The following is a 24,710-nucleotide window of genomic DNA, read 5'->3' as shown; positions in this document are numbered from 1 at the left end:
AAGGGAGGAGGAGGGGGACAGAAATTTTCTTGAGCCCACAGAGTTTTGGTTTCCTTGAACTCAAAACAATCTTCATACCACAGAGGCACATTTGGAGGCGACTAATTCCAAACTCCTACATTAACCACTATGATTTACTACCTCTTGTCTAAAATTAGAGGACAGTCTTCCTGGTCATTTTAGCCACCAAAACAGTACTTCAGACGTAGGCAGCTGGTTTAGAAGAGAATTTCCAAAACTTGGCAGAACATAAGAACTCTTGGGGGAGTTAAAAACAGACCCTTCTCCTTAAGATCTAGTTTCAGTAGGTCCTCCCTGGAATTTGTATTTTTAACAAGTTTGACAAACACTGCGTTATATTTCAGTTCAATGGTTTTTGCAGGATGGATCTCATTTGGGTCAGTTGAAACTTTGTTTCTTTTCGAGATGTGTGTCACCTTGTGAAGCTGCTTCACCTCTCTGAGCATCAGTTTCCCCATTGACAACTGAGGGTAATGATATGGCACCATATCCTAGGGCTGTTATGTGGATTAAGTGAGCCTCTCCCAAAGTGCTTGGAGCAGGGTCTGATATGTAGTGGGCGATGATGATAATAATAGGATAGTGATGATGACAGGAAAGCTGGAGACGTCTGGTGATTCAGTGTCATAGATCACAGCTGGTGCTTGGAGGACTGTTGTGAGAGAGGGCTCAAGTCTTTTTGACCTTAAGATAGTGTTCTCAGAATACAGTCGCCCATTTAAATTGGAATTTCAGATAAACAACGACACAAATTTTTAGCATGCGTCTCCTATACAGTTCATGGGACATGCTTACATTGTACTAAGCAATCATTCGTTGCCTACCTAGGCGCCCTGTATTTTTATTTGTTAAACCTAACAATCCTATCTGTAGGGAAAGGCAGGGCTCCCAGCCTGAGCCCAAAGACACCCTTGTACGCAGTTGGGCTGCACAATGGGGGTCTCCACTCGCCAGGCGCCTCAGTCGATCCCAGAGGGGCCGTTCAAGCTTCCGCCCCGCCCAGGCAACACTAGCGGCGCCGGAGCAGTCGAGGCCCGCGATCCCTCCCGCAGGTCCCGCCCCGAGCAGAAGGTGGGGCCTGCCCTGGGCTGGCGGTTGGGTGGTGTGGAGTTGAGCCACTTCCTCCCACGCAGTGCGTTCAATCGAGGCAAGAAATTCGCTCGCCATGTCTGCGGCGGAGGTGGGGGGTGTTTTCCACAGAGCTCGGGGCAGGACCCTTGACGCGTTTTCCGCAGGTACTTGGGGAGAGGATGACTTCAGGGCTGCGGAACCTTTCGCTGGGGGAACCTTCAGTCTGGGTGCGCACTCCTCCAGCCGGATCCCATATGGGGCCCCAGTGGGTGCTGGGGACCAAAATAACGTCCGCACAGCCCGCGAGTGAAAGCTTCCACGGGAGCTATGGAGACGAGAGTGTCCGCGCAGAGTCAGCGAGTCTGCGACTCGCTGGCTTTTACCTAACTTCCCCGAGAGTAGAGAAGATAGAGTAAGGCAGCAAAGCAGTTAGTAGTAGCGTGGGCTCTGCAGTTGGATTTGGTTTCCGCGCCTTACCTACCACAAGTTACTTGGCAAAGCCTAGCCTCAGTTTCCTCATCTGTAAAAGGGGAATGAAAACAGAGAGGTTTTGTGTGGCACTCAAGCATCTGGTGCGTGTTAGATGCCGTTACTTTTATGGTTCTTCACCATGATGTATTTATACGCTACAATCACGCTTATTTACTGTGAGTAATTACCAAAATATTAACAGTAAAGAGGGAAGGCAATCGAGTCCTATTAGAGTTAAATGCTTGGATTTTGGATTTAGATAATCTGCCTCTCTGCAAAAATGGGGTTGTTAATATTCTCATAGGTAACATGAAACAGATGATTCTTTTTAACAGATTGAAACTTTTTGAAACACAGCGTCTGACACAGACTAGATTCTAAGTGAAAGTTGGCCCTAGAGCTGTTAAATCTAGAGGGAAGTCTTCCTGATTCCTTGGTTCTCTCTATGGCTTTTTTTCTGCCTGGAGTCAAATTCCCTCCCTTGCACACTCTGGTTTTGTAAGCCAAGGGAGGTCACAGATGCCCCCCCTGGATCTGGCTTGTGCTCATCTTTCTTCCTTCATTCTCCATTCTTTCTCTTGCCCAGTTCTCCGGCTACACTCATTTCCTTGATGCATTTAAAAGGGCCATCTGCGGTGTATCTTTCTTCTCAGAACCTTGGTACTTGCCCTTCTCTGCTCCCATAGCTAATAGCTGGGCTGGGAGGCCTTGCTCTTTCTCAATCTTCACGTCTTATTTAAAGTTAAGTCACCTCTCACACTTTCCCTGGCTGCTCTATCTAATGTAGGTTTCTCCTGTAATTCTGCCCTAAAACCTTGTACTTTTCTCTTTGTAGCTCTTGGTGGGAGTGGCTGGCAGAGCATGTGAGGACCAAAAATATAGCTGTGGTGGATTTTGGAAAATACAATCTGCTGTAGTGCCGGTTCTCTAAATATTTTAATATGCCTTTTTTGCCCAACATGAGATTTTTGAGATTTGTGCATATTGATATAAGTAGCTCTAGTTCACTCATTTTTCTGCTGGGCAGTAACTTTCCATTGTATAAATATATACTTTATGCATTCTGTTACTGGATATGCTGAGAATCTTCCCCTTTCCTCTCCAAATTACTCTCCTTTCTCCACCATGCTCCAGAAGGTTGACCTCTATGGGTTTCAGTAGACTCCTTGCCTTTTGGCTTTCCATTGGGGAGTCCCAACTAGAGAGCAGAGGAAGGAAGGACGAAAAGTCAGCGTGTTTTTCCCCCAGTTTACTCCCTGTGGGCTTGCCTTGGGCTGGCTCTATGCCTTACCTGAGGTCACTGCTTTCAAGATAGCCTTTCCTTGGGCACTCTCTTTTCAGATTTAGGTAACCACTTGCTCCCTTCCTCCTTTCAGATGTAGGAGTGGCAACAGCTCTGCTTTTCTATCTTTTGGCCATAAACTGTCTTTTGTAGTTTTTCTACACTCAGTGCCTCCCAAACAATCTATTTTTAAACTCCCCTTTAATTATCTTAATTTTGAGTGTACTGGGTATTTCCTGATATAACGGACATTGAATTCTTTCTGTTTCTCACCCTTGGTAACAGTGGTCGTGATCATTGTACAAATCTTGTGGACATGTGGGGAAATTTCTCCAGGGCATATACCTGGGAGCAGAGTTCTGGGCTATGGGGTATAATCATCCGCAGCTTTACAGTCTTGTCAGATCGCCTTCCAAAGCCCCGGCACCAGTTTATATACGCACCAGCAGTGAATTCGAGTTCCATGTTACTCTCTGTGGTATCTCTTGTTTTCAGTTCAAGATGTATTTATTAGGTTCGAATTGCATTCTTTAGTATCTTTTGGAGAGTAGAAAAAGAAGGGAGGGGGTAAGCTACATGCCCTCTGGGGTTTATAATCTAGGCACAGAGCTAGGCACAAAAAACAATTCTTGTCACTTGGTGAGCTTGTAGGCCACTGCAGTGGGAGTAGTTGTGATGTTGAACATTGGTCCTGGGTGATGGTGGATCCATTAACTGAAATCATGGAATAAGGAATGGGACCAGGTTCGATGGGATTGATTTGGAAAGTGATGCCTTTGAGAGCCATCGGGAAATGTGATGCAACTTGTGGGGTGTAGTGTGCATCTGGGGGTGGAGGTGTGGGCTCTATCCACAGAGGAGAGTAGATAGTATTTCTGCAGTAGTCCATGGCATTGCTAAGGGGAACCCTGTGGAGTAGTGGACAGTGTGTGTCTCTGTTGTGTAACCTCCGAATATGCCAATGTTTAGGAGGCAGGAAGAAGAAAATGACACGCTACAGGGCTCAGAGCAGAAAACAACCGGAAATTTAAAAGATTATATTTATTTTTAGGGAGAGGGGAAGGGAAGGAGAAAGTGAGGGAGAGAAACATCTCTCAGCTGCCTTTTGCCCCAACTGGGGACCAAACTCGAAACCCGGGCATGTGCCCTGACTGGGAATTGAACCGGCGACCTTTCACTTTGTGGGACAGTGTCCAACCAACTGAGCCACACTGGTCAAGGCCGACCAGAAATTTTAGAAGAGAAAACCAGGAGCTGACCATGGTACCAAAGTTGGGGAGGAAGGCGTTAAGGCAGGATGGCACATGGGATCAGATGTTGCAAGTGTCTAGGTGAATGTTAGCTGAGCAGAGGATGGCAGGTTTGATTGTTATGTCACCTGGAGGAGAACAATTTCAGTAGAGTTGTAGGGGGACGCCTGGTACACAGTGTTTGAGGAATAGCAGAAAGTGAGGATGTGAAGTCAGCCAGGGCAGGATTCTGTTTGTAACCATTTTGTGACAGAAAGTAGACATAAGTCAGTAGCAGGTTAGGGAAGGAGCAATGCTGAAGGAAGGCTGAAGGGTCTGAAATAGTCCTGATAAAAACAACAGGAGCATCTAACATTTATCAGGTGTTTATGGCATCCAGGTACTATACTCTGGGTTGTATGTGGATTATGTGATGTAATCTCCAAAATAGTCCTGTTGAGCCCTGGCTGGTGTGGCTCAGTGGATTGAGCACCGACCTTTCAATCAAAGGGTCTCCTGTTCAATTCCCAGTCCGGGCACATGCCTGGGTTGTGGGCCAGGTCCCCAGTAGGGGGCATGCGAGTACAACCACACATTGATGTTTCTCCCCCACCCTTTCCCCTCCCTTCCCCTCTGTCTAAAAATAAAGTCTTTAAAAAAAACCCAAAATAGTCCTGTTGAGGTAGCTATTACAGTAATCCTTTTTTTAAAATGGGGAAAAACAATCAAGCTCAGAAAAACTAGGCAACTTGACCAAGGTCTCATGACTGGTATGAGATGGATCTGGGGTTGAAAAAGTAAAAGGCAGGATAATTGTTGGAGAGAGATGTCTGTGGAAATGGGATTTAGGGCTCAGAAGATGGGTTGGCCCTGGGATCAAATGCACTTTTGAACCATCTTTCCATCCTTCTGTCCATCTATCTACCAGGCCATATACCCACTATTCTATCCATCATATGTCCATCTCTTCATCTGTCTGTCTATCCATCTACTGGTTCATTCATTTGCCCATTCATCAAATGTATTGAATGCTTGCCTTGTCCCAGCCATGGTGCTGGATGCCAGGGTGCAGTGATGGGTGAAAAACAGATGCCATTCTGCACCTCTGGCACATAGCTACTTGGAAAGTCTGGCATTAACCTGTCAGTCACACAAACCAGTGAAAATTACAGTTACAGCAAATGCCAGAAAAGGGATTGGTTCCATGAGAGCCTCATTGGAGCATTAATAAGGATGTTCAGGGAGGGCTTCCTTGAGGGAGGGGTGTGTCATCTGATTGCTGAAGAATGATGATGCTAGCATGTGGGACTGGAAAGGGAAGGATGAGGGAAGAAAGCTATTGAGTCTGTCTGTAGCAGTGTGGTATGGGAGGACACTGGAGGATAGGGTGGGGGTGGCTGAGTTTGTCTTTACCTAATAGTATCAAAGGGTTTTAAGCTGCATGTGTGAAGAAACAGGGACACATAGATACCCATTTTGAAAAGAATGATCTGTCTGCAGCAGTAACAACAAAAGAATTTCTACTTATGAGGAACTTGGGGTGCAATCTGATTGAAAGCTGGAACTCAACAACTGTCTTGAAGATTATTTCCATAGCACCACGCTGTTTATTTTCAGTAACTTTATTTTCAGGAGGTGCATGTGGCTTTGGTGGTAGGAGCTTCCGGTGGAGACTAAGGGGGTGCTGAAGTGTTGAAGCTCCCTAGCCCCTTGGAGCTGCCACAGGATGCCAGTAAGACCAGAGAACAAGAGAGTTGTTCACCTGGAAAAGAATGTGGGGATGGGGATGGAGAGAGACTTAGAAGATAGATTGTTGAGTTAGGAAGAGGAAAAATGACCCTGGGCTTCTCTAGAAGTGGGGCCTATACTTGGTCTCTTCTGTGGGCTGAGTAGCCCCAGTGGGCATGCCCTGTATGGGTCAAATAGCACAGGGCTTTTAGAGGCTCCTTGAAGGCTTAGGCTTAGAATCCCTAGTCTTGGTTTACTTCACTAGGTGCTGAACCCCTAGTCCGCCCATAAGCTGCCTTTGTCACTGTCACTGACTTTTCCCTGGGTTCCAGTTCCCTCTTAGCATTGCAGGTGACTGCGAGATGTTTTTAAGGTCCAGTGTCGGTCCAGGTTCTGCTGCAGGAAGGTAGAACCTGGAAGAGAAAGCGAAAGAACTGGCTTTTCCCATCTGTTGCCCAAATACATACTGCCTGTCAAGGAGGTTCAGTTAACTCGAGCAACAGTGTCCAACATCACATGCCTGATAACCCTAGCGGTCACTACTAGGAGCCCCTTCCAGAATTAGCTAGTTAAGCTGTTTCTCAAATGAGGTCTGGCAAGTGCCGTATTTTGCTGTGTATAATGTACTCCCGTGTATAATGTGCACCCACATTTTTGCCCCAAACTTTTCAGGAAAAATATCTTTAATTTTTTAATTTATTTATATTTAGATACTTGATTTTTGTATCATAAAGGAATTTTAGCATTTATATTTGAACATGTTATGGTACGAGAAATTTTATGTAACAAATAATTACAAAACACAAGAACAGATACAAGGTATTTTAGGCACTACCCGTGTATAATGCTCATCCTTATTTTTCCCTCAAAAATTTTGGCAAAAAAGTGCACATTATACATAACAAGATACGGAAATGAAAGAGCACTGTCTTAATCTGTTTGGGTTGCTGTAACAGAATATCACAGACTGAGTGGTTCGTAAACAGTAGTAATTATTGCTCACTGTTACGGAGGCTGGAAGTCCAAGATCAAGGTACCTGTAGATTTGTTGTCTAGTGAGAACCCTCTTCCTGTTCATAGAGGACTGTCTTCTGTGTCCCTGACATGACAGAAAGGGTGAGGAGCTCTCTGGCCTGTCTGGGGTTATAAGGGCACTAATCCCATTATTAAGACCTCAAGGCCTAATCACCTGCCAAAGGCCCCCACCTCCAATGCCATCACATCAATGGTTAGGTTCCAACATAAGAGTTTCGGGGAGGGGACACATTCAGTCTCTGGCAAGCACTTTACTCTGAGATCATTTCCCCCCTGGTGATTTACTTAAGTAGAAGTATTCCCTTGCATTTCTTCCCATAGTGTTACAGGGGAAGCTGGGCTTCAGTCAGTCATCTATCCCTGTTAACATCATCTGCTAGGCTCTGTCAACAGATGTTTACGAAGAGCAAATTGTACATGTCTCACCCGAGAAGGCTCACAGTCCTCAGGCATGTTCAGATACTCATTTTAATCAAGCAAATTGGTAATTATATTTCCTTGACACATATCCTAATTAAGACCACTTTTTCTTAACAAATCACTGTCTTCTGAAAAGTTTATGACATCTGTTTTGAAGACATTCTCAAAGGGAGAAATATCAAGATTAAAATATGTTTTAAGCATTACCTATATTTGTTTTCCAGTCCTAATCTGTTTTCCCAGTTCATGTTACCACCAGAATACTACGCCCTTAGAAAACAGGGTTTTCTTAAAAAGGTGTCTGGTTTTCTTGAAAAGGTTACTTCCCTGGACATTTGTAACCTCAGCAGCTGTTTCAGAGGAACCAGTTATATCTCTTCTGAATATTTCTTGGTCCCCTCTGGTAACCCTCTCACATGCAGAGAATAAATAGAGTCCCTGTTAAAAATGAAACAAAAAAAAACCCCAACTCTGTTGTATCTTTTAGGTTTCACCTAAGAACTTTTCTAGAAACAGTAGACCTATTTATGCAAATCTGAATGGGTTTGAAAATAGTGTAGTTTTAAAAATTCTAACATATCAATGAAAAAATGAAATGAATGCTTTTCATTATTCCATAACTTAGGCCAACCCACTGTATCTGAGAAGGATTCTCATGAGGAAAATAGAAATCTTATTGTTTATCCCCTCCTCATTGCCATCAAAGGTCAAAATTAATGTGTGGAAATTTCCCATCGTAACATTTCCAGGATGCAAATGAGCTTTTATTTTTGAATGCTTTTCTTTTGCTTTTCTATTTTTTAATAACTTTATTGAGGTACCCTAACATTTATTCATTTTAAGCTTACAATTCAGTGGTTTTTAATAAATTTACAAAGTGGTGCAACATCACAATTTTAGAGCATCTCAGTCTCTTCCCCCAAAGAAACTTTGTGCCCATTTTCAGTCTCTTCCTGTTTTTACTCTTAGTGTACTCTTAATTTACGTCCATAGCTTTGCCTTTTCTGGATGTTCCATGTAAATGGAATCATATTATCTGTGGTCTTTTGTGATTGACTGGCTTCTTTCCCTGAGATAATCTTTTAAAGATTCGCCGGTGTTGCAGCATGTATCATCAGCAGAATAAAATACAGTTCCTTTGGTTTGGGTAACCACATTTTGTTTGTCCATTCACCCACTGATGGACACTTGGACACTGGCTGTTATGTATATAACTACCAAGAACATCCACATGCAAGTCTTTGTATGGACATGTTTCGTTTTGGGGGGGTGGAAACCTGGGATTGGAATTGCTAGGTCGTATAAGTAACTCTTTAACATGTTGAGGAACCACCAAATTGTTTTCCAAAGCATCTGTGCCATTTCATGTTCCCACCAGCAGTGTATGAGGGTTCACATTTCTCCATATCCTTGTCAACACTTGTTATCATCTGCCTGTTTGACTACAACCAGCCAAGTGGATGTGAAGTGGAATCTCATTGTGGTTTTGATTTGCATTTTCCTAATGGCTTATGATTTGAACATATTTTCATGTGCTTATTGGCCATTTGTAATCTTTGCAGAAATGTCTATTCAGATCCTTTGCCCAGATTTTAATAAGGTTATTTGTGTTTTTATTATTGAGTTGTAAGAGTTCTTTATATATTCTGGATGTAAGATCCTTGTCAAGTACATGATTTGCAAATATCTTCTCCCATTCTTTGGATTGTCTTTTACATGCTTGATATCATGTGCAGCACCAAAGGTTTTAATTCTGTTGAAGTCCATGTTATCATCTTTGTCTTTTACAACTTGTGCTTTTGATGTCATATTTAAGAAATTTTTGCCTAACCCCAAATCATACTCCTGTGTTTCCTTAAAAGTATTGTAGTTTAAGCTCTTACATTTAGGTCTAGGTCCATATTGAGCCAATTTTTGTATGTGATAGGGGATTTTGGGGTTTTTTTTTTTTTTTGTATATGGTAGTTTTTTTTTAAACTGGAGGAGAAGCCTGGTCTTTAGCCACTGAACAGAAAAAATTAGTTCAAGAGGGCAATCATAAAATACCACACATTCTTTTAGCATTTCATTTTAATGTGAATGATAAATATACATTTTGTTTACCAATCTTTTGAGGTTAAACAAGGGACATGTCCTGGAGTATGGTTTTGTAGATGGGACCGTCACATCGCCTGTTTTGTGTAAACACTCATAGTGAATCTTCGCCAGTTTCGGATTTTTCCAGTGGAGTAGTCAGTTAAAAATCACTTGGAAAGCATTCTCTGAAGGAAGAATGATTCTAGGTTTATACTTTCTTTTTCTTTAAATCTTTTACACTTGTTTCCCTAACACCTAATTCAATAGTGTTTTATTTTTACCCACTTGCCTTTATTAGGTCTTCCCAAAGCATCCATTTTGGTTTTATTTGAAACAGTCTCTGGTTTACATGTTAAAGCTCCAGCGTAAACAGATTTGGGGACAACTCCTGATGGACACGCAGAGAGCACACTCCCTGCGGGGCAGGGCTCAGCGTCCTGCATGGTTGGCAGTGCCCTGTGGAGGCACGGAGAGCGCTGATAAACCCTTCACATTGGTCTGGGGGAGGTCTGTTGAGAGAGTGTCTTCTTCACAGAGAGGACTCACTGACAAATTCTTATATATGTGCAGCACATGATTTTTAACTTCCCAAACCCTCCAATGAGGAAGGGGCAATAGCATGGTGCCAGGACAACTAGAGACTCCAGGAGCCCCAGAACTGCCAGCCACTTCACAACCAAGTCTGATGTGTAGTCAGGCGCTCAGGAAAGCTTTGTGGAGTCAGAGTGCCCAAGTGCCCCATGTAGCCTTGTTTCAAAGAAAAAGAAAAAAACCCAGTTGTATGAATGCCACAGGTCCTCATTTGCCAAGTGAAGGCGGAGTGTTGGCTGGATCTGCGTTGAGGTGTGGCTGTACTGATGTGCGTATTGACTTCATTTGCACGAGGGCGCTGTGTGTGGCACTTTGCTGATTTCAGGTGCCAGACTAGTAAGCGGAGGGCCAAGAAGAGAACGCGGCTCTTCCGGCTCACAGCCCCTTGGCTTCGCCACCAGAACACACTGAATAGGACAGAGCTCTTCATCTTTCTGCTCCTCCCCAACCTGCATCTTTCTGGTCTTCCCCCAGCTCACGTGATCAACCAGATGGGTAGGAGTCATTTCTGACCTCAGCCTCTCCCTTCCTCTCCATGTCCCAGCCATCCCCAGTCTTGTCTATTCAACCTCTGGAGCTCACCTTGGTTGTGGCCACCTCCTTCCCAGCTCCTACCACTGTGACCCCAACCATCCCATCTCTCACCTGGATAATCCCTCCAGCACTCTGCGTCCACTCTCGCCCCTCCAATCCATTCCCCGTACAGCATTCAGAGTCATCTCTTTAAAAAAATATTGAGTCTGTCACCCCTTGGCATGGCTTTTCTCTGTTCCTCTCTTTTTCTCTCTGTGCTTTCTTATTCTTCAGGTCACAGTTTAAAAGAAGCCTGTGCTGATTCTCCCATTCTAAATTAGGTCCACTGTCATTCACTCTCTCTCATTCTTTTCCTTTATGATTCTTACAGCAACTTAGAGTTGTGTATTCAGTGACTTTGATGTCTTTTCCTGCCCCAAGACTAAATTCCTGGAGGGCAGGAAGCCTGGACCTAGGACAGTGATAGTAGTGGACACTCAGTAGCCATATGTTATGTGAATAAATAAATGTGAATGAGTGAATACACTACCTCTGGACCACAAGTGTGTGTCTGCCTAACTCATTGCTTGTACACACCACGTATTCTCTGGACAAGACAAAACAGAAACCACGGTATTGAACCAATCACTAGGACCCTTACCAACCACACTGGGGCCCTGCAGTTTGTGAATTACTCAGACACCTGCTGGAGGAGGTTCTTTTAACTAGGCAGGTGCCCTTGCAAGGAGCTGTACCTCACCCGTGGCAGGGATGCCCTCTTTGACATCCAGGCCTGTGCTGGCCCAGCCAGGTGCCTGCAGGGCTGCCTCTGCCCAGAGAGAGCACCTTTGTCTGATTCTCCGTGAAGCACCACCTGGGCCGGCAGCCTGGGAAATATGGGGAATGGTGGAAAAAAGTCATAGCAATCATCCACCCAAGACAGGCAAACCCCAAGTGGAGCTCTGCTTCTGAAAAGCGAGAGAGGTCCAAGACATGCCTTTTTATCTCCCTTTCGAGGTTGTGTAGAGTAGCATTGGCCAAAGCCAGTGATGCTGAGATCCACCTGGCCAAGTTGTCCTGGCCCAACTGCTTCCTTACATCTCTGAAGGGCTGCAGATAAGATTTTGGCAGGTCCATCCTTCCCCAAACAGCGAGTATGGCTGCCAAGTCATGACTCAGAAGCTTTTGTGTATCTCAGAAACTACCTTTTGGATGCATTTAGGCCAAGAAAGTAGAAATTGGGTAAATTCACTTGGTACTTAGGAAATGTAATTTGGAGACTCCGAGGATATTGCTGTCACAGTTAATTATTTTTGCAGAGGAGGGGGTCCTGAAGGTCACTGTTTTTTTTTTTTTAAGGCTTCACATACCATACAGTTTACCCTTTGAAAGCAAACAATTCAGTGGCTTTTAGTCTGTTCACAGAGTCGTGCAGCCATCACCCCGGTCACTGTTAGAACATTTTTACCACCCCCGTGGATACCCCGCACCCCTTAGCAGTCACCCTCCTGCCTCCCCTCCCCGCCCCAGGCAGTCACCACTGAAAGACACTGTTAAGGGTCACACTGAGTTCTGGTAGCGGTACAGTTGGGACATTTTGGGTTGTTAGAAAGGGTCCCAAAGTGGTGAAGGATCATTTTGCTGCTATTATTTTTTGTTTTGTTTTGTTTACCACTAAAATAAGATTAGTCCCCAGAGAACATGAGGGTATTGCCGAAGACATTTACATAGTGATTCACAGTGCAGATTGCTACTGTGAGAAACTGCAAAAATTGCATTTTGTTGGCATTTGTTCTTTAGCCAGAAAAAGCCTCCTGGTTATCCATCTCTGCCGTTTTATAACCAAAGCAATATCCACAATATGTGATGTAAAACATGTGAAGTCCAGAGCCTGTAAATGTGTGTGTGTGCGCGTATGTACAGGGTGGGGCAGAAGTAGGTCTGTAGTTCGTATGGAAAATAATACAGTGATCAATAAATACTGCGGGAGGGAACTCTGTGTTTTGCATACTCACAACTGTGAACCTCCTTTTGCCCGACCCTGTATACTACATATGTAAGTGTATCGTCAGATATTTTCTGAACCCACTGTGGGGGACAAACAGATGGGTAAGATTTGATAGCTCCGTCTCTGCTAAGACAAGGATAGGAGTTACCATGCGCAATAGTTGTGGAAATAGATGCTCGCATTTGACTGTACCAACTCATTCATTTTGCACAACAACCTTTCTGAGGCAGGCGAATTCTTCTTACTTTATGGATAAGAAAACTGAGGCCCAGAGAAGTTAAGAAACTTGCATAATGTCACTTAGTTGGTAAATGGTGGGAATGGGATTTGAACCCGGCACTCAAAACTCAGAGTCTCGGCTACACTGGGACCAGGTTAGGGCTTCAGGAGACGGAAGCCCAAAGTGGAATGGGTTTTAAGCCCTTCCCCAAGTCCTATATGATCTATCCCACCTTATATTCCCATTTGTCCCTGGCGTCAGGATCTGGGTACTTGCCATGCCCTCTGCCTGGGGTGCATCCCCACAGCTCCCCCCATGCCTGGCTCTTGCTCATTCTTTAGATCTTAGCTCTTGTGTTTCCTAGCTGCTCCATCCAATCAGATCTTTCCCACCCACCAGTCGCTCTGTGATCACCCTGATTACTTCTGTGGTAGTCTGGAGCACATGAGTAATTAAGTTCATTGTTGACCTGTTGGTTGTCCATCTCCCCACTATTCTGTAAGGTCTTAAGGAAGGGCACCTGTGCCTTGCTCACTGTTGAATGTCCAGCGACTAGCATGGCACCCGTATAGTGGATGCTCAGGACGAACTTGCTGAATGGGGTGATGTGGATCCCAGCCAGCAGGATCCTGTGTTGTGGCGGCAATAGACAAATACACATGGACTACAGAAATCCTGTGGAGAAAAAGGGATGGGTTGGCCACTCTCTAAGTGAGAGAGGGTGAGAGGGCTAGAGAGAGCCCAAGAGAGAGCTGATCCCTGCCTGGACAGGCTTTTATTGCTCTTCTGGGCACATTACATTGAGGATGGTCCTCATTTACTAGGCACAGGTTCACCACAGGTGATTACCTTTTACAGACAGCAGAAGACAGAATACTGCTAATTACTTCAAAGAAAAGGATGTTACAGCTCAAGGGGGAAAGTGGTAGAACTGGTTACACTCCATACTTGGGTGATTTAGCACAGAATTTAGGAAGTTAAAGATACTCAGTAAACATTTGCTGCCTTAATTCAGGGTGAGGGAGTTTTAGCAAAAGCAAGTCTCATAGCAGCCTAGGTACAGTGCAGGCCTGATTCCCCACGGGAGAACCTGTCCGTAGGCATGGGTCCTGCCTGCTGAACCTCGCACCCAGTGGCTTTTCCAAGTGGGAGCTTTTCTACATTTCCCACATGTGGAACAGTTCCCCATAGCACCTGTACAGTGGATGCTCAGGACAAACTTGCTGAGTGGGGGGAGCAGGCAGAGCTGCAGCTGCTTACAGGAGAGGGAGACAGGCTTTGTGGCGGAGGTAGTGTTTGAGCTGGGCTGGGAAAGACAGATGGAATCTCAGTGGGGAAAAGTGTTGGTAGAATGGAGAACATCCTGGAGGAAGAGGTGGGAAAGCACAAGGTGTGTTTGAGGAGAGATAAGGATCCATTTGGAGGCTTTCTGGGCTATGTCTGGTGCAGGGTTTCCCAGCCTCAGCATTGACGTTGTGGGCTGCACTATTCTTTGTTGCAGGACTGCCCTGTATAATGTGAGATGTTTAGCACCATCCCTGGCCTCTATCCACTGGATGTCAGAAGCACCACCCGCCTCCTGGTGTGACATCTAAAAATGTCTTCAGACATCAGATGTCCCCTAGGGATCAAAATTGTCTGTGGTTTGGAGCCACTGGTCTAGTGGGAACAGTAATCTGTACAGTTGGGAAACTTTTGGGCTATGTTTTAACTCCAAGTGCCAGAAAGAGTGAGGATCCAGTGCCATCTTTATCCCTTCACCAGATGTTTACTGAGTGCCTCCCACACTCCAGGGACCAAATGGTACGTGCTGACAAAATACTGGAAAGGGAAAGCAACCTGGGCCTTTTGTCATGGAGATTAGAGTGCCCCTTCACAAGGGAGTTTGATAATCAGGGTTAAGGGTTTTAGGAAGAGTCCCAATGGCAGTGATTGCTGGGGGTGGATCAGAGTGGGAGGCACTGCATGGAACCGTCCTGGTAGCCCCGGTGGGAATGGTGAACACCTGGGTGGTGCTGCTGCGAATGGGAAGGATGGGGAGTGTGGGAGATGCTGTGGATGTGAATGCAGCCACCTGGTTGGCTAAAGGTACACAGTGGCACAGGATCCTGACATCTGTAGATTTGTGGACTGGGGACCATGGTGACAAAATCATGTCATCAGGAGACGGAGTCGGTCTTGCAGGAAAGATGATAAATTTGCTTGTGGGAGTGTTGTAAGGTGCTGAGGGGATGACCTGGGAGCTTGGGCATGTCCGGAAAACAAAACACTGCCGCCTTCTCACGTTTTCCTCACCTCTGTGGCTTTCTAGTCAGATGGAGAAGTGTGGCCCCGTCGTCCCAATTCATGTATTATTCTGAGTCAGATAAATTGACAGGAGCCCAGACACTGAATTTGTAGGTATCCCTACAGTGCAGTGAATGTGGCGGAAGGGTAATAACAGCAACCTTGTTCATCAGACTGCCTGCTGACTGACTTCTTAACCAGCATCTTATGATTTTGTCCTCCAAAAGGCAAACTAGATTTAGAAAATGAGACTTTTCTATATAAAAATTAAATTATTGTATTCACCTTGAATTATTTTAGGTTGCATATAAAGTAACAGGCTTAGCACATCGTGAGAGCACAAATTATAATGGCACTAAGTAAGAGTGACAGGGCGAACTCCCGTAGGCCTTTTCCTACTTGGCTGATGAAAGTGGCAGTTCATTTGCTTTTGGGAGTGCACTTACTATAGTTAGTCATTGATTATCTGGTAAAAGTGAAAGGATCAATGAAATTTCTAATTCTTGATATATATTAAAAAGTAAGCTTTCATTAACAATTGACAGATGTGCCCAAAAGGTACAATAACAGTGAGAGGAAATATATTGGCCGGGGAAAACTTGAGATGACACTTAGCGTGTAATATTAACAGTGCAGCTGTAAACAGTGACTGCAGTTTGACTCTCTGTCTTTCAGACAGTTTATTGCCACTTAAATAGAGTCTCATAGGAAGGGCTAATGGTAAGGCATTGTGTGAATTTTTTAAGGTTTTTAAGATTTTTCTCTGTATGCCATTGCTTTGCACTTGATAATGCTTAAAGAAGACTCACAGGCCTTTCCTGTCCCTAGTTTAATGCCCCCGAAATCCACTGTATTTATTTCTCAATTCTGAAAGATGGCTTCTGTGACCATCTCTCGGTTAGGTGGCCAATCCTTGTTGTTCTCTATATGATGGATGAATCAAATTTCTTTTTAAGACCAATTTTTTCTTTGAAAAATAATTTTAAATTAGTTTAAAATTTTGATTTAGGCTATGGTAACAATAAATTATGGTGATTTATGATGGCAGCTCAGAGCTTGTTTTTCCTGGCCTGTCACTTGGACATAGTTCAGCATTCCTACCTGGATAGTTCTCTGTAATCTCACCTGAGTCACCACCTGCCCTGAAGTTGGGGCTGTGAGGCGTGGTAGGCTTGGTTCTGCCCCTCACCACTTGTTAATCTCAAGCAGATTATTTACCCTTGACCTTGCATGGTTTCCTCTTCTGCACCACTGAGCAAAATGGAAGGATTACCACAGATAAAATGGCTTGTCGGCACAGGTATCTACAGGAGATTGGTGTTGAATTGGGTCAGGGTGGACTGTGGTGAATTTGAGAACCCGTTAGAGGGGCAGCAATGCTCAGCCCCGGCCAGTTGTTGGCACGATCCACTGGAGCCTGGTGTGGCCAGACTTTGCGCGAGAAGTCACAAAGCCAGGTGTGTGTGAGAAACTCATGAATTAAAAATGTTGGCAACAAATTCAAAATTTTATAAACACTGTATGAGCCAAATAGAACACATCTACTAGCCAGACCATATCCCAAGATCTGGCGTTTGTAGTCTCTGGAGAAATCACCAGTTGGCATGCCACAGAAGATGAATTTGCTGGCTCCCAACCTGTATCCCACATCAGCCCTGTGCTGTTGGCAGGAACTGTGAGCATCAGAGCTCACAGGGGAAAAGTTTGGGGCCTTGCCAGCATTGTCTTTTGTTCAGTCTTACTATTTACCAGAATGTTCCGTTCAAAGGAAACTTTCTGGAGACCCAAGTGTCTTTGTGGAGGTGGACGGCATTTGGACGCCTGAGGGCACATTCCGTCTTTTCCGGCCCTCTCCTCTTCAGACCGGGCTGGCTATACTGAGATTTCTGGACAGTAGAAACTGCTGCTTTATTAACTCTGTGACTTTGAACTTGAGCCATGACTAAGATCCCTAGCCAGGCCTCAGTATCTGCCCCCTTGAGTAAATGAGAGGTTTGGTTAAAGTAACTCGGGGAACCCTTCCATCACCGACAATTTCCAGTTCTTCAGTGGGAAAGGTGGGCTTCTTTACAGTAAGCCTTTGGCTTCCTAGGATGGGTTGCAATAAAAGGGCTCACTCAGCTCAGTGCAGATAACTTAAAGGGTGATGATTAGATAGTAATGGAAAATACCAAGAAATGGTTAGGACCAACTACCTGAGCTGGGCACAGACAGGGACCTAAAAATGAGTAGGAAAATATACAGAACAACACAAAACCATAACAACACCACCTCTAGCAACAACAAAATCCTCCAAGTCATTATTTCAATTTAGGGAAACAAAAATCCCTTTGCATCTGTGTCTTCTAAAACATGTTAAAGTGATTCCTTGATTAGTCGCAGGCCAGTGCTTTTTCAAACATGGATTTGTGTACAGATCACTGAGGGATTTGTTAAAAGGCAGATTCTGCTTTTATTGGGAACTCCCAGGTGATGCTGCTGCTGGTTATCCAGTGGCCACGCCTTGAGGACTGAGGTGAAGGCCCAGCCCTGCCCTCGGAGCCCTTGTTACTCGGTCATCCTTGCCTTCTCACTCTGCCTCAGCCCCCATTTCCAGGCAGTTCTGCTCCTTAATTTGGATTGTATTTACTCTTTAACGAGGCAGTCTCATGTAAGTTATTTAACTAGGAAAAAACAAAAACAACCCCACTCCTTACTGGTTCCTTTCAGTATCTTTTCTAATGCTCTGATGGTGTACCAGGGCACTTGAGCTGCCAGAACCATGCTCTCAGGGAGTCTGAAGAGAGAACCTGGTTCTGCCAGAGTGCAGGCACTTGCTCTGCCCCAGAAGGGACAGCATCACAAGCTCTTCCCTGGCTTCTGTAGATGTCAGCTGGCCAATACCTATGCCCTGCTCTGCGGGTAGCTCTGGACTTCAGTGAAATAATGTAACACAAATGTTAGTTTATTCTCGTAATATAAAACTGTGCCCTTCTGAAGGGTTGGGGAGGTATAAATGTATCTAAAGGATTCTTCATTCCAGAACTAAGGGTTACAGGCCTCAACTATCTTTAATTCAGCTTTATTCAAGTTAAGATGAGACCAAAGACCACAAGTTGTTGCAGCAGGAACCTTAAAGGGGTCCTGGTGCTTTTGAGAATGCAGAGCCTGGAATCAACAAATTACCTTTATTGGGTAGATAAGGTAGATGGAATAGTGAAATGTGAGCTGTCATTCATTTCAGGTCAAATTTATTTATTTTGTACCTTATCATCATAAAATGGAAATTCTAAGAGTTTACTAGGTAGACAATAATGAAAATTTTATTGTAATACCTCCAAGAACTATTGACTTTTCGAGGCTATGACAGTGATTTTCAACCTTTTTCATCTCATGGCACACATAAACTAATTACTAAAATTCTGTGGCACAAGAAAAAATAAATTTTTGACCAATCTGACAAAAAATAGTTATAATTTTGATTCACTCACACCAGACAGTTATTGTTGTATTGGCTGTTGTCATTTTTATTTTATCCCTAGTACTCTCTTGCCACTTTTTGTTGTTGTTGTTCAAGTACAGTTGTCTCCATTCCCCCCCCCCCCATCACTCCCTCCACCCCAGCCATCCCCACTTCCCACCCTCGATCCTGCCCTCCTTTGGCTTTGTCCTTGTGTCCTTTACACATGTTCCTGACAACCCTTCCCCCTTTCAGCCCCAGTGCCCTCTCCCACCTCCCTTCTGGTCACTGTCAGTTTGTTCTTTATTTCAAGTCTCTGGTTATATTTTGTTAGTTTGGTTGATTAGGTTCCACTTACAGGTGAGATCATACGGTGTTGTCATTTTTTTATTTGATAATCTAAGGGAAAAGAGGTCAGTGCCCCTGAGTAAACAGTCAGGTATTATATGTTTTAAAAATTCTTGCAGCACACCAGTGTGCCATGGCACACTTCTTGAAAATCACTGTTGGAGAAAACTACATTTGTTACAACACTTGCCGTAGACCACTATTTATAAATTCTGTTTGTTGTAGAACACTGAGTTATGCTTCAGCCTTGGGGTCACCTCTCTGATCTGGTGCTGATTAATTTATCCAGTTTAAACAGCCCTGCAAACTGTCTCAGAAACAGAAACGTAGTGCCCTGACTGGTGTGGCTCAGTAGGGTGGGCCACAAACGGAAAGGTTGCCAGTTTGATTCCTGTGGGCCAGGTCCCCAGTTGGGAGTGTGAGAGAGGCAACTGATTGATGTGTTTCTCTTGCACATTGATGTTTCTCTTCCTTCCTTTCTACCTCCCTTCCCCCTCTTTAAAAATAAAGAAAGAAAGAGAAATGTAGTTAAACACATTCACTGATGCAAAAACAGTTATTATTCAAGTAAAATAAATAAATGATGCTAACAATTAACTTTAAAACAAATCAGGCCCTGGCTGGTATGGCTCAGTGGGTTGAATGCCAGCTGGCCTGCGAATGGAAGGGTTGCTGGTTTGATTCCTTGTTTGGGGCACATGCTTAGATTGTGGGCCAGGTCTCTGATTGGGGGCATGCGAGAGGCGACCAATTGGTGTTTCTCTCCAACATCAATGTTTCTCTCCCTGTCTCTCTCCCTCCCTTCCCCTCTTCCTAAAAATAAATAAATAAAATATTAAAAACACATCCACGCAAATCAGAATCTCAGTTGTTTTCATGACTCCTTCCTGACCCTGTATTTTCGATGCCTGACCATAGGTGTCTATTACTGTGGAACAGACAACCCTGCAAGTTGGCAGCTTGAAACAACTCATATGTATTATCTCACAGTCCCTGCCAGGAGCCTGAGTGCAGCGGGCCTAGGATCTCCCACACAGTTCGGTCAAGGTGTAGGCTGGCGCTGCGGTTTCATCCGAAAGCTCAGCTACGGAGGGAGGCTCTTTTCCCAAGTTCACTCATGTGGTTGTTGGATTGTTAGGTGGAGGGCCTCAGTTCCTTGCCATGTCGGCCTCTCCGTAGGGCTGTTCACGTCATGACAGCCTTTCCCCTGCAGAGCTAGGGCTCTAGGAGAGAGTGAGAGAGAGCGATGGAAATCACACTCTTTTTAGCCTAATCTCTTTAAAATCACTTTATTGATCTATGCATGTAAAAAACTGCATATTTGATGTGTAAATGTGTTGAGTTTGGAGATAAGTATAGAAGTATCATTCCTATTATTTATTATTATTATGTGTGTGTAGTAAGAACACGTAACATAGCTCTCTCTCCTCAGCAAGACTGAAGTACACGACACAGTATTGTTAGCTTTGGGCACTATGCTGTGTAGTAGATCTCCAAAGCCTCTTTGTTTGCCTGACCAAACTTTGCACCCTGTGACCATCACCTCCCTGTTTTCCCTTGCCCCAAGTCCCTGGCTGCCATCATCTACTCTCTATTCTGTAAGCTCGGCTATTTTAGAATCTACGTATAGATGAGATCAGACAAGCCCTGGTCTGTGTGGCTGTCGGTTGGTTGGGGGTTGTCCCACAAAGCCAAAACTTCACAGGCTCGATTTCCGGCCCATGCCTGGGTTTGGGTTTGGTCTGCAGTCAGGGTGCCTATGAAAGGCTGTTTATGTCTCACATCCGTATTTCTCTCCTTCTCTTTGTTTATCCCTTTCCCTCTCTCTAAAAAATCAAAAAAGCATGTCCTCGGGTGAGGATAAAAACAAAATGAGGTCAGACAACATTTGTCTTTCTGTGACTGGCTTACTTCACTCAGCATAATTTCCTCGAGGTCCAGCTATATTGTCCCAAATGGCAGGATTTTCTTCTCTCTTTTTAAGGCTGGATAATACTCCACTGTATGTACATACCATATTCTCTTTATCCATTCATCCATGGCGGGACATTTAGGTTATTTCTGTATCTTGGTCTGGCCTGTTCCCTGAAGGGATGGACATCCCAGCACTGCAGTCTGTTTATTAGAAGAAAGTCACTGGGTCCAGCTCACACTCACGGGGACGGATCGCACAAGGGTGTTGAGTGTCATGACACAGGGGTCTCTGGGGCAGCGTGGAGCCTTTCCGCCACACGTAGTCAGGTCTCAGTGGGTGAGTTGAATCCGTCATTGTGCAGGATCACTTGCTGTCTTTAGCACTAAGATGCGTACACCAGGGTTTCAGGCAGTCCTTGTTCAGACTGAGTTCTTATCTATCTCCCTGTGAGAACTAAGCCCAGGAGAGTAGGGACCTCACCTGTCTTGGTCCACCCCTGTAAGGTCAGCACCTCGAATGGGGCCTGGGAAGCAGTAGGTTCTCAGTATGCATTGTACTTAGTGAGTAAACAAATGAGAAGAACACAGAGACATGAGATGATTCTAAGGAGCTTTTGGAAATTACAATATTTTTATGACTTCCAAAGGAAATGCCACTTACTCATTTAACGTGTAAAATACATTAATTTATTTTTAAAAAGACAGTAGTTTCAAGGCTGTAGTCTCATATTTGTCACTGATTGCTGCTGGGCCATTAGGCAAGGCAGGTCACTTCTCTGGGCTTCGGTTTCCTTGGAGGATAAATACCAGGGCTGATCCCATTTGGGCAGAGGCAGCTCTGTGTTTTCCACATTGGTCTGCCGTGTGAGGTTTCGGTTGTTTGAAGAAAGAAGTCTGTGGCAAAAAAAAAAAAAAAAAAGAAAAAGAAAAGAAAAGAAAGAAAGAAAAGAAAAGTTTGAAATCTGCAGGGCTTCCATGCCCATTAATGGCTATTCCAGCTTTGCCGGAAGCAGGCCCTAGCTGTGGCAGATAAGGCTAGAGACCTGTGGCTGGCGAAACTTTGGGCCAGCAGAACCAACAGGAAGGGCAGGCCTGGTAATTTTGGTGCATGTGACTAGCTTCCTTTCCAAGAATCCCCTCTCCCTTTCTTTCCCCTTCCTTCCCCGCCCTCAGCCTCACACCCAGCTTATGCCCACATCATGCTGCCTTTGGATGTTAGCATCGACTTTTTTTTTCACATTGACTAACTCATTTCAAGATTTCATTTCTGGCACAGCATTTCCCACTAGATAGCCAGAGCTTCTGAGCTCCAAGTTTTATAATTAAAATTCTGTCACATCCCTCGAAACAGTGCAAATTGCGCCATTAAGCCTGGCGTAAAATATTTGAGAGCACTTCACCTAGTAATTTAAATATAATACTTCTAGCAGCTTTCAATTTGGGGTATTTTAAATTCTAATTAAAAAACTATTATTGAACATTAATGTCCTCTATATAGTGTGCTGTTGTGCCTGTGAGCTCCATGTTGGCCAGCTAGCTTTTCTTTTAAACAAACAGCTTGGTTGCGTGGCTGTTGAGGCCCACGTGGTTTGTCCTGGCCTTTGGGAAACACCAGGCCCCAGGCGTAATTAGTATAAATCAAAATCCTCTAGACTATGACAGGAAAATGGTATGTTTGAACAGCAGCTTATTAAAATGACCTACTTAATTTAAGAAAAATATTGTATCCATTCGCATGGTAACCTGGATGCTTTCCCTGAAAGATTTCATAATATTCTCTCTCCTATTTTTTTTTTTTTTTTTAAGAAAAGGAAAGGGAATGGACAGGCCCATTCTACTTCATCCAGGGTGCAGACCCACAGTTCGGACTGATGAAGGCCTGGTCCACTGGGGACTGTGACAATGGTGGAGATGAGTGGGAGCAAGAGATTCGCCTAACTGAGCAAGCCATTCAGGCCATCAACAAGATGAACCCCAAACCCAGATTCTTTGTGGTGTGTGGGGACCTTATCCATGCCATGCCAGGTAAGAGCTGGGTTGTCACTGTGACCTTTTCTCCTTTACCCAGTTATGACTATATTTGGGCAGGAAAAAATGACTTCTCTTAAAAGATGTCTTTATTTGTTAGTGACTATTTCTTCTCTTCATGACTATTGCAGTATCATTGAACATTAGAAGGTGTACACTCATTTTATGTTTAGAATTTGGCGAGATTAATCACAGTAATTAGAGCCACAGTTCTGATGGTCTGAGCGTAATATGAAAAGTGGAACAGATCTCCCCCATCACCTTTCTTATTTCCAGGGGGCAAACTTGAACTGCTTTCAGATAACTATATCCATAAATGTAATTTTATCTTCTCATTTCCCATCTTCTGACACTTTCATTTCTCCTGTATTTGTTAGTGCTTTTTTAGTTTCAAGTGACAGAAGCCTAACTTAAACTGGATTAATGTTTTTTAAAGGTAATATGTTATCCAATAGGATTGTAGAGTTGGGCTTCAGGTATGGCTGAATCCAGGGACTCAGAGGTTGTTTTGGGACTTGGACTCTCCATTGCTCAGCCCTGCTTTCCTCTGGGTTGACTTCATTCTCATGTAGGCTCTCTCTAGGTAGTGGTTCCTGGGGCTCTAGGTTTACATGCTTCTTATAGAAACAAGAGAAAGAAAGTGCCTTATTCTTGGTGGCACAGTCAAAGTCCCACCCATCCAGCTCACATGGCCCCCTGAAGCCAAAGTGTAGAGTCAGCTTTATCGTAGCAATGTGGTCTGAAAAACAGGATGGTTCCCCTAAAGAAGATTATTATGCTGGGGATGTGAAAATAATAGATCTCGCCTTCTAGAACTCGCTTCCTTTTTTTCCTCCCTTGCTCTGATATCCTCTTCCAAGAAAGAATTAAGCCCAACGAGCAAGTATAAGCGAGTGGAAACTGCCCCAGCCCCTTAGGGAGGCAGAGCAGGCACCATGGCAACTCTTACTGAGTCCTGGTCTCTGCCTAGTAGAAGAGCAATGGCCTGAAGACCATCGCATAAAACACTGCAGTGACTGTAGCTGTTTGTTTTCATCTGGTGTCATCTTGTAAACCAAGCCTCTTGAGTCCTGTGATGGTGTCCAATGCCTTTAGAAGCCAAGGCTCTTTGTAGTAGGCCGAGTTGTATTAATTCCTCAAGGCTCACTTTTCTGACAGACTGCCTGTCCAAAGCAATCCCAGCATGAAGATGTAAGAATGGCAAAAGGGCTGCCCAGCATTGCTCTCTCCAGAATCCAGGCAGTGTAATTAGCAAGGAGAACCCTCCAACCTATCCTCATTCTGTTTACTAGTATTTTACACACTCATGAGTGTAGACATGCCCACATCATCAACTCCCACCAAGTGCAGGTAGAACCAAGTGATGTAATAATCTCTGGAGAGGAAGCCTGCCCTGCTTTTGGGCCTCTACAAAGGTGGCAGGACAGAGAAGAGGGGAAATAAAGTAGTGGAGAAAGACCTGAACTAGGGCTCAGTTGGCCAGGATGCCAGCTCCACATTTGCTCCTGATGCACTAGACAAACTTGGACACACTCCTTACCTTCTTTAGGCCTCAGTTTCTGAGCCAAAAGCCCATTGATGGCAGTAGAAATTTAAAACCTGAACAGCCTAGGGCAGCATAGTGCAGTGGCAGATGACTATACTATTCAGTTCAGGTGCTGAACATCTTAGCAGCTTGGTACAGAAACACATTCACAGGAGAGTGCGAGTTTTATTTTGTAGTTTCCCATGAACCTGTCCACCCTTGGTGACTCTTGGCCGAGGTTTCTCAGGTGCTGAGATTGTACAGTGCTAAAGTAACCGAGGGTGCCCAGTTTCTAAAGGAGTCAGAAATCATGGCAGGATTCGAAGTCTGGGTTCACACAGTAAATCAAGATAAGGTGTTAGTTGACCAGACAGATTAATTCTATTTTCAAATGGTCTGATTTGCAGTTAGCTGGGTTTTTTACGAATCATTTGGCCCAATAAGCACTGTAGCATCAGCTGGAGCTCTCATTCTGGATCACACAGTGACCAAATTTCTGTTTTTA

The 24,710-nt window shown here is 44.4% G+C and overlaps 1 protein-coding gene across 1 annotated transcript in view; it reads left to right on the top strand.

The window, feature by feature from the left end:
* The first annotated feature begins 1,083 nt into the window (after window positions 1-1,083).
* The window catches only part of CPPED1 (calcineurin like phosphoesterase domain containing 1), a 122,483-nt gene continuing 98,856 nt past the window's right edge, over window positions 1,084-24,710 (top strand). Inside the window, exons 1-2 of the mRNA XM_024571388.4 lie at window positions 1,084-1,256; window positions 22,459-22,677. Of these exons, the coding sequence (XP_024427156.1) occupies window positions 1,187-1,256; window positions 22,459-22,677 (289 nt within the window). The 5' untranslated portion in view covers window positions 1,084-1,186. The remainder of the gene's footprint in view (window positions 1,257-22,458; window positions 22,678-24,710) is intronic.

Source organism: Desmodus rotundus, chromosome 1 (genome assembly GCF_022682495.2).
Source record: "Desmodus rotundus isolate HL8 chromosome 1, HLdesRot8A.1, whole genome shotgun sequence".
NCBI classification, from domain to species: domain Eukaryota; kingdom Metazoa; phylum Chordata; class Mammalia; order Chiroptera; family Phyllostomidae; genus Desmodus; species Desmodus rotundus.
This window is presented reverse-complemented; position numbering and strand designations above follow the sequence as displayed.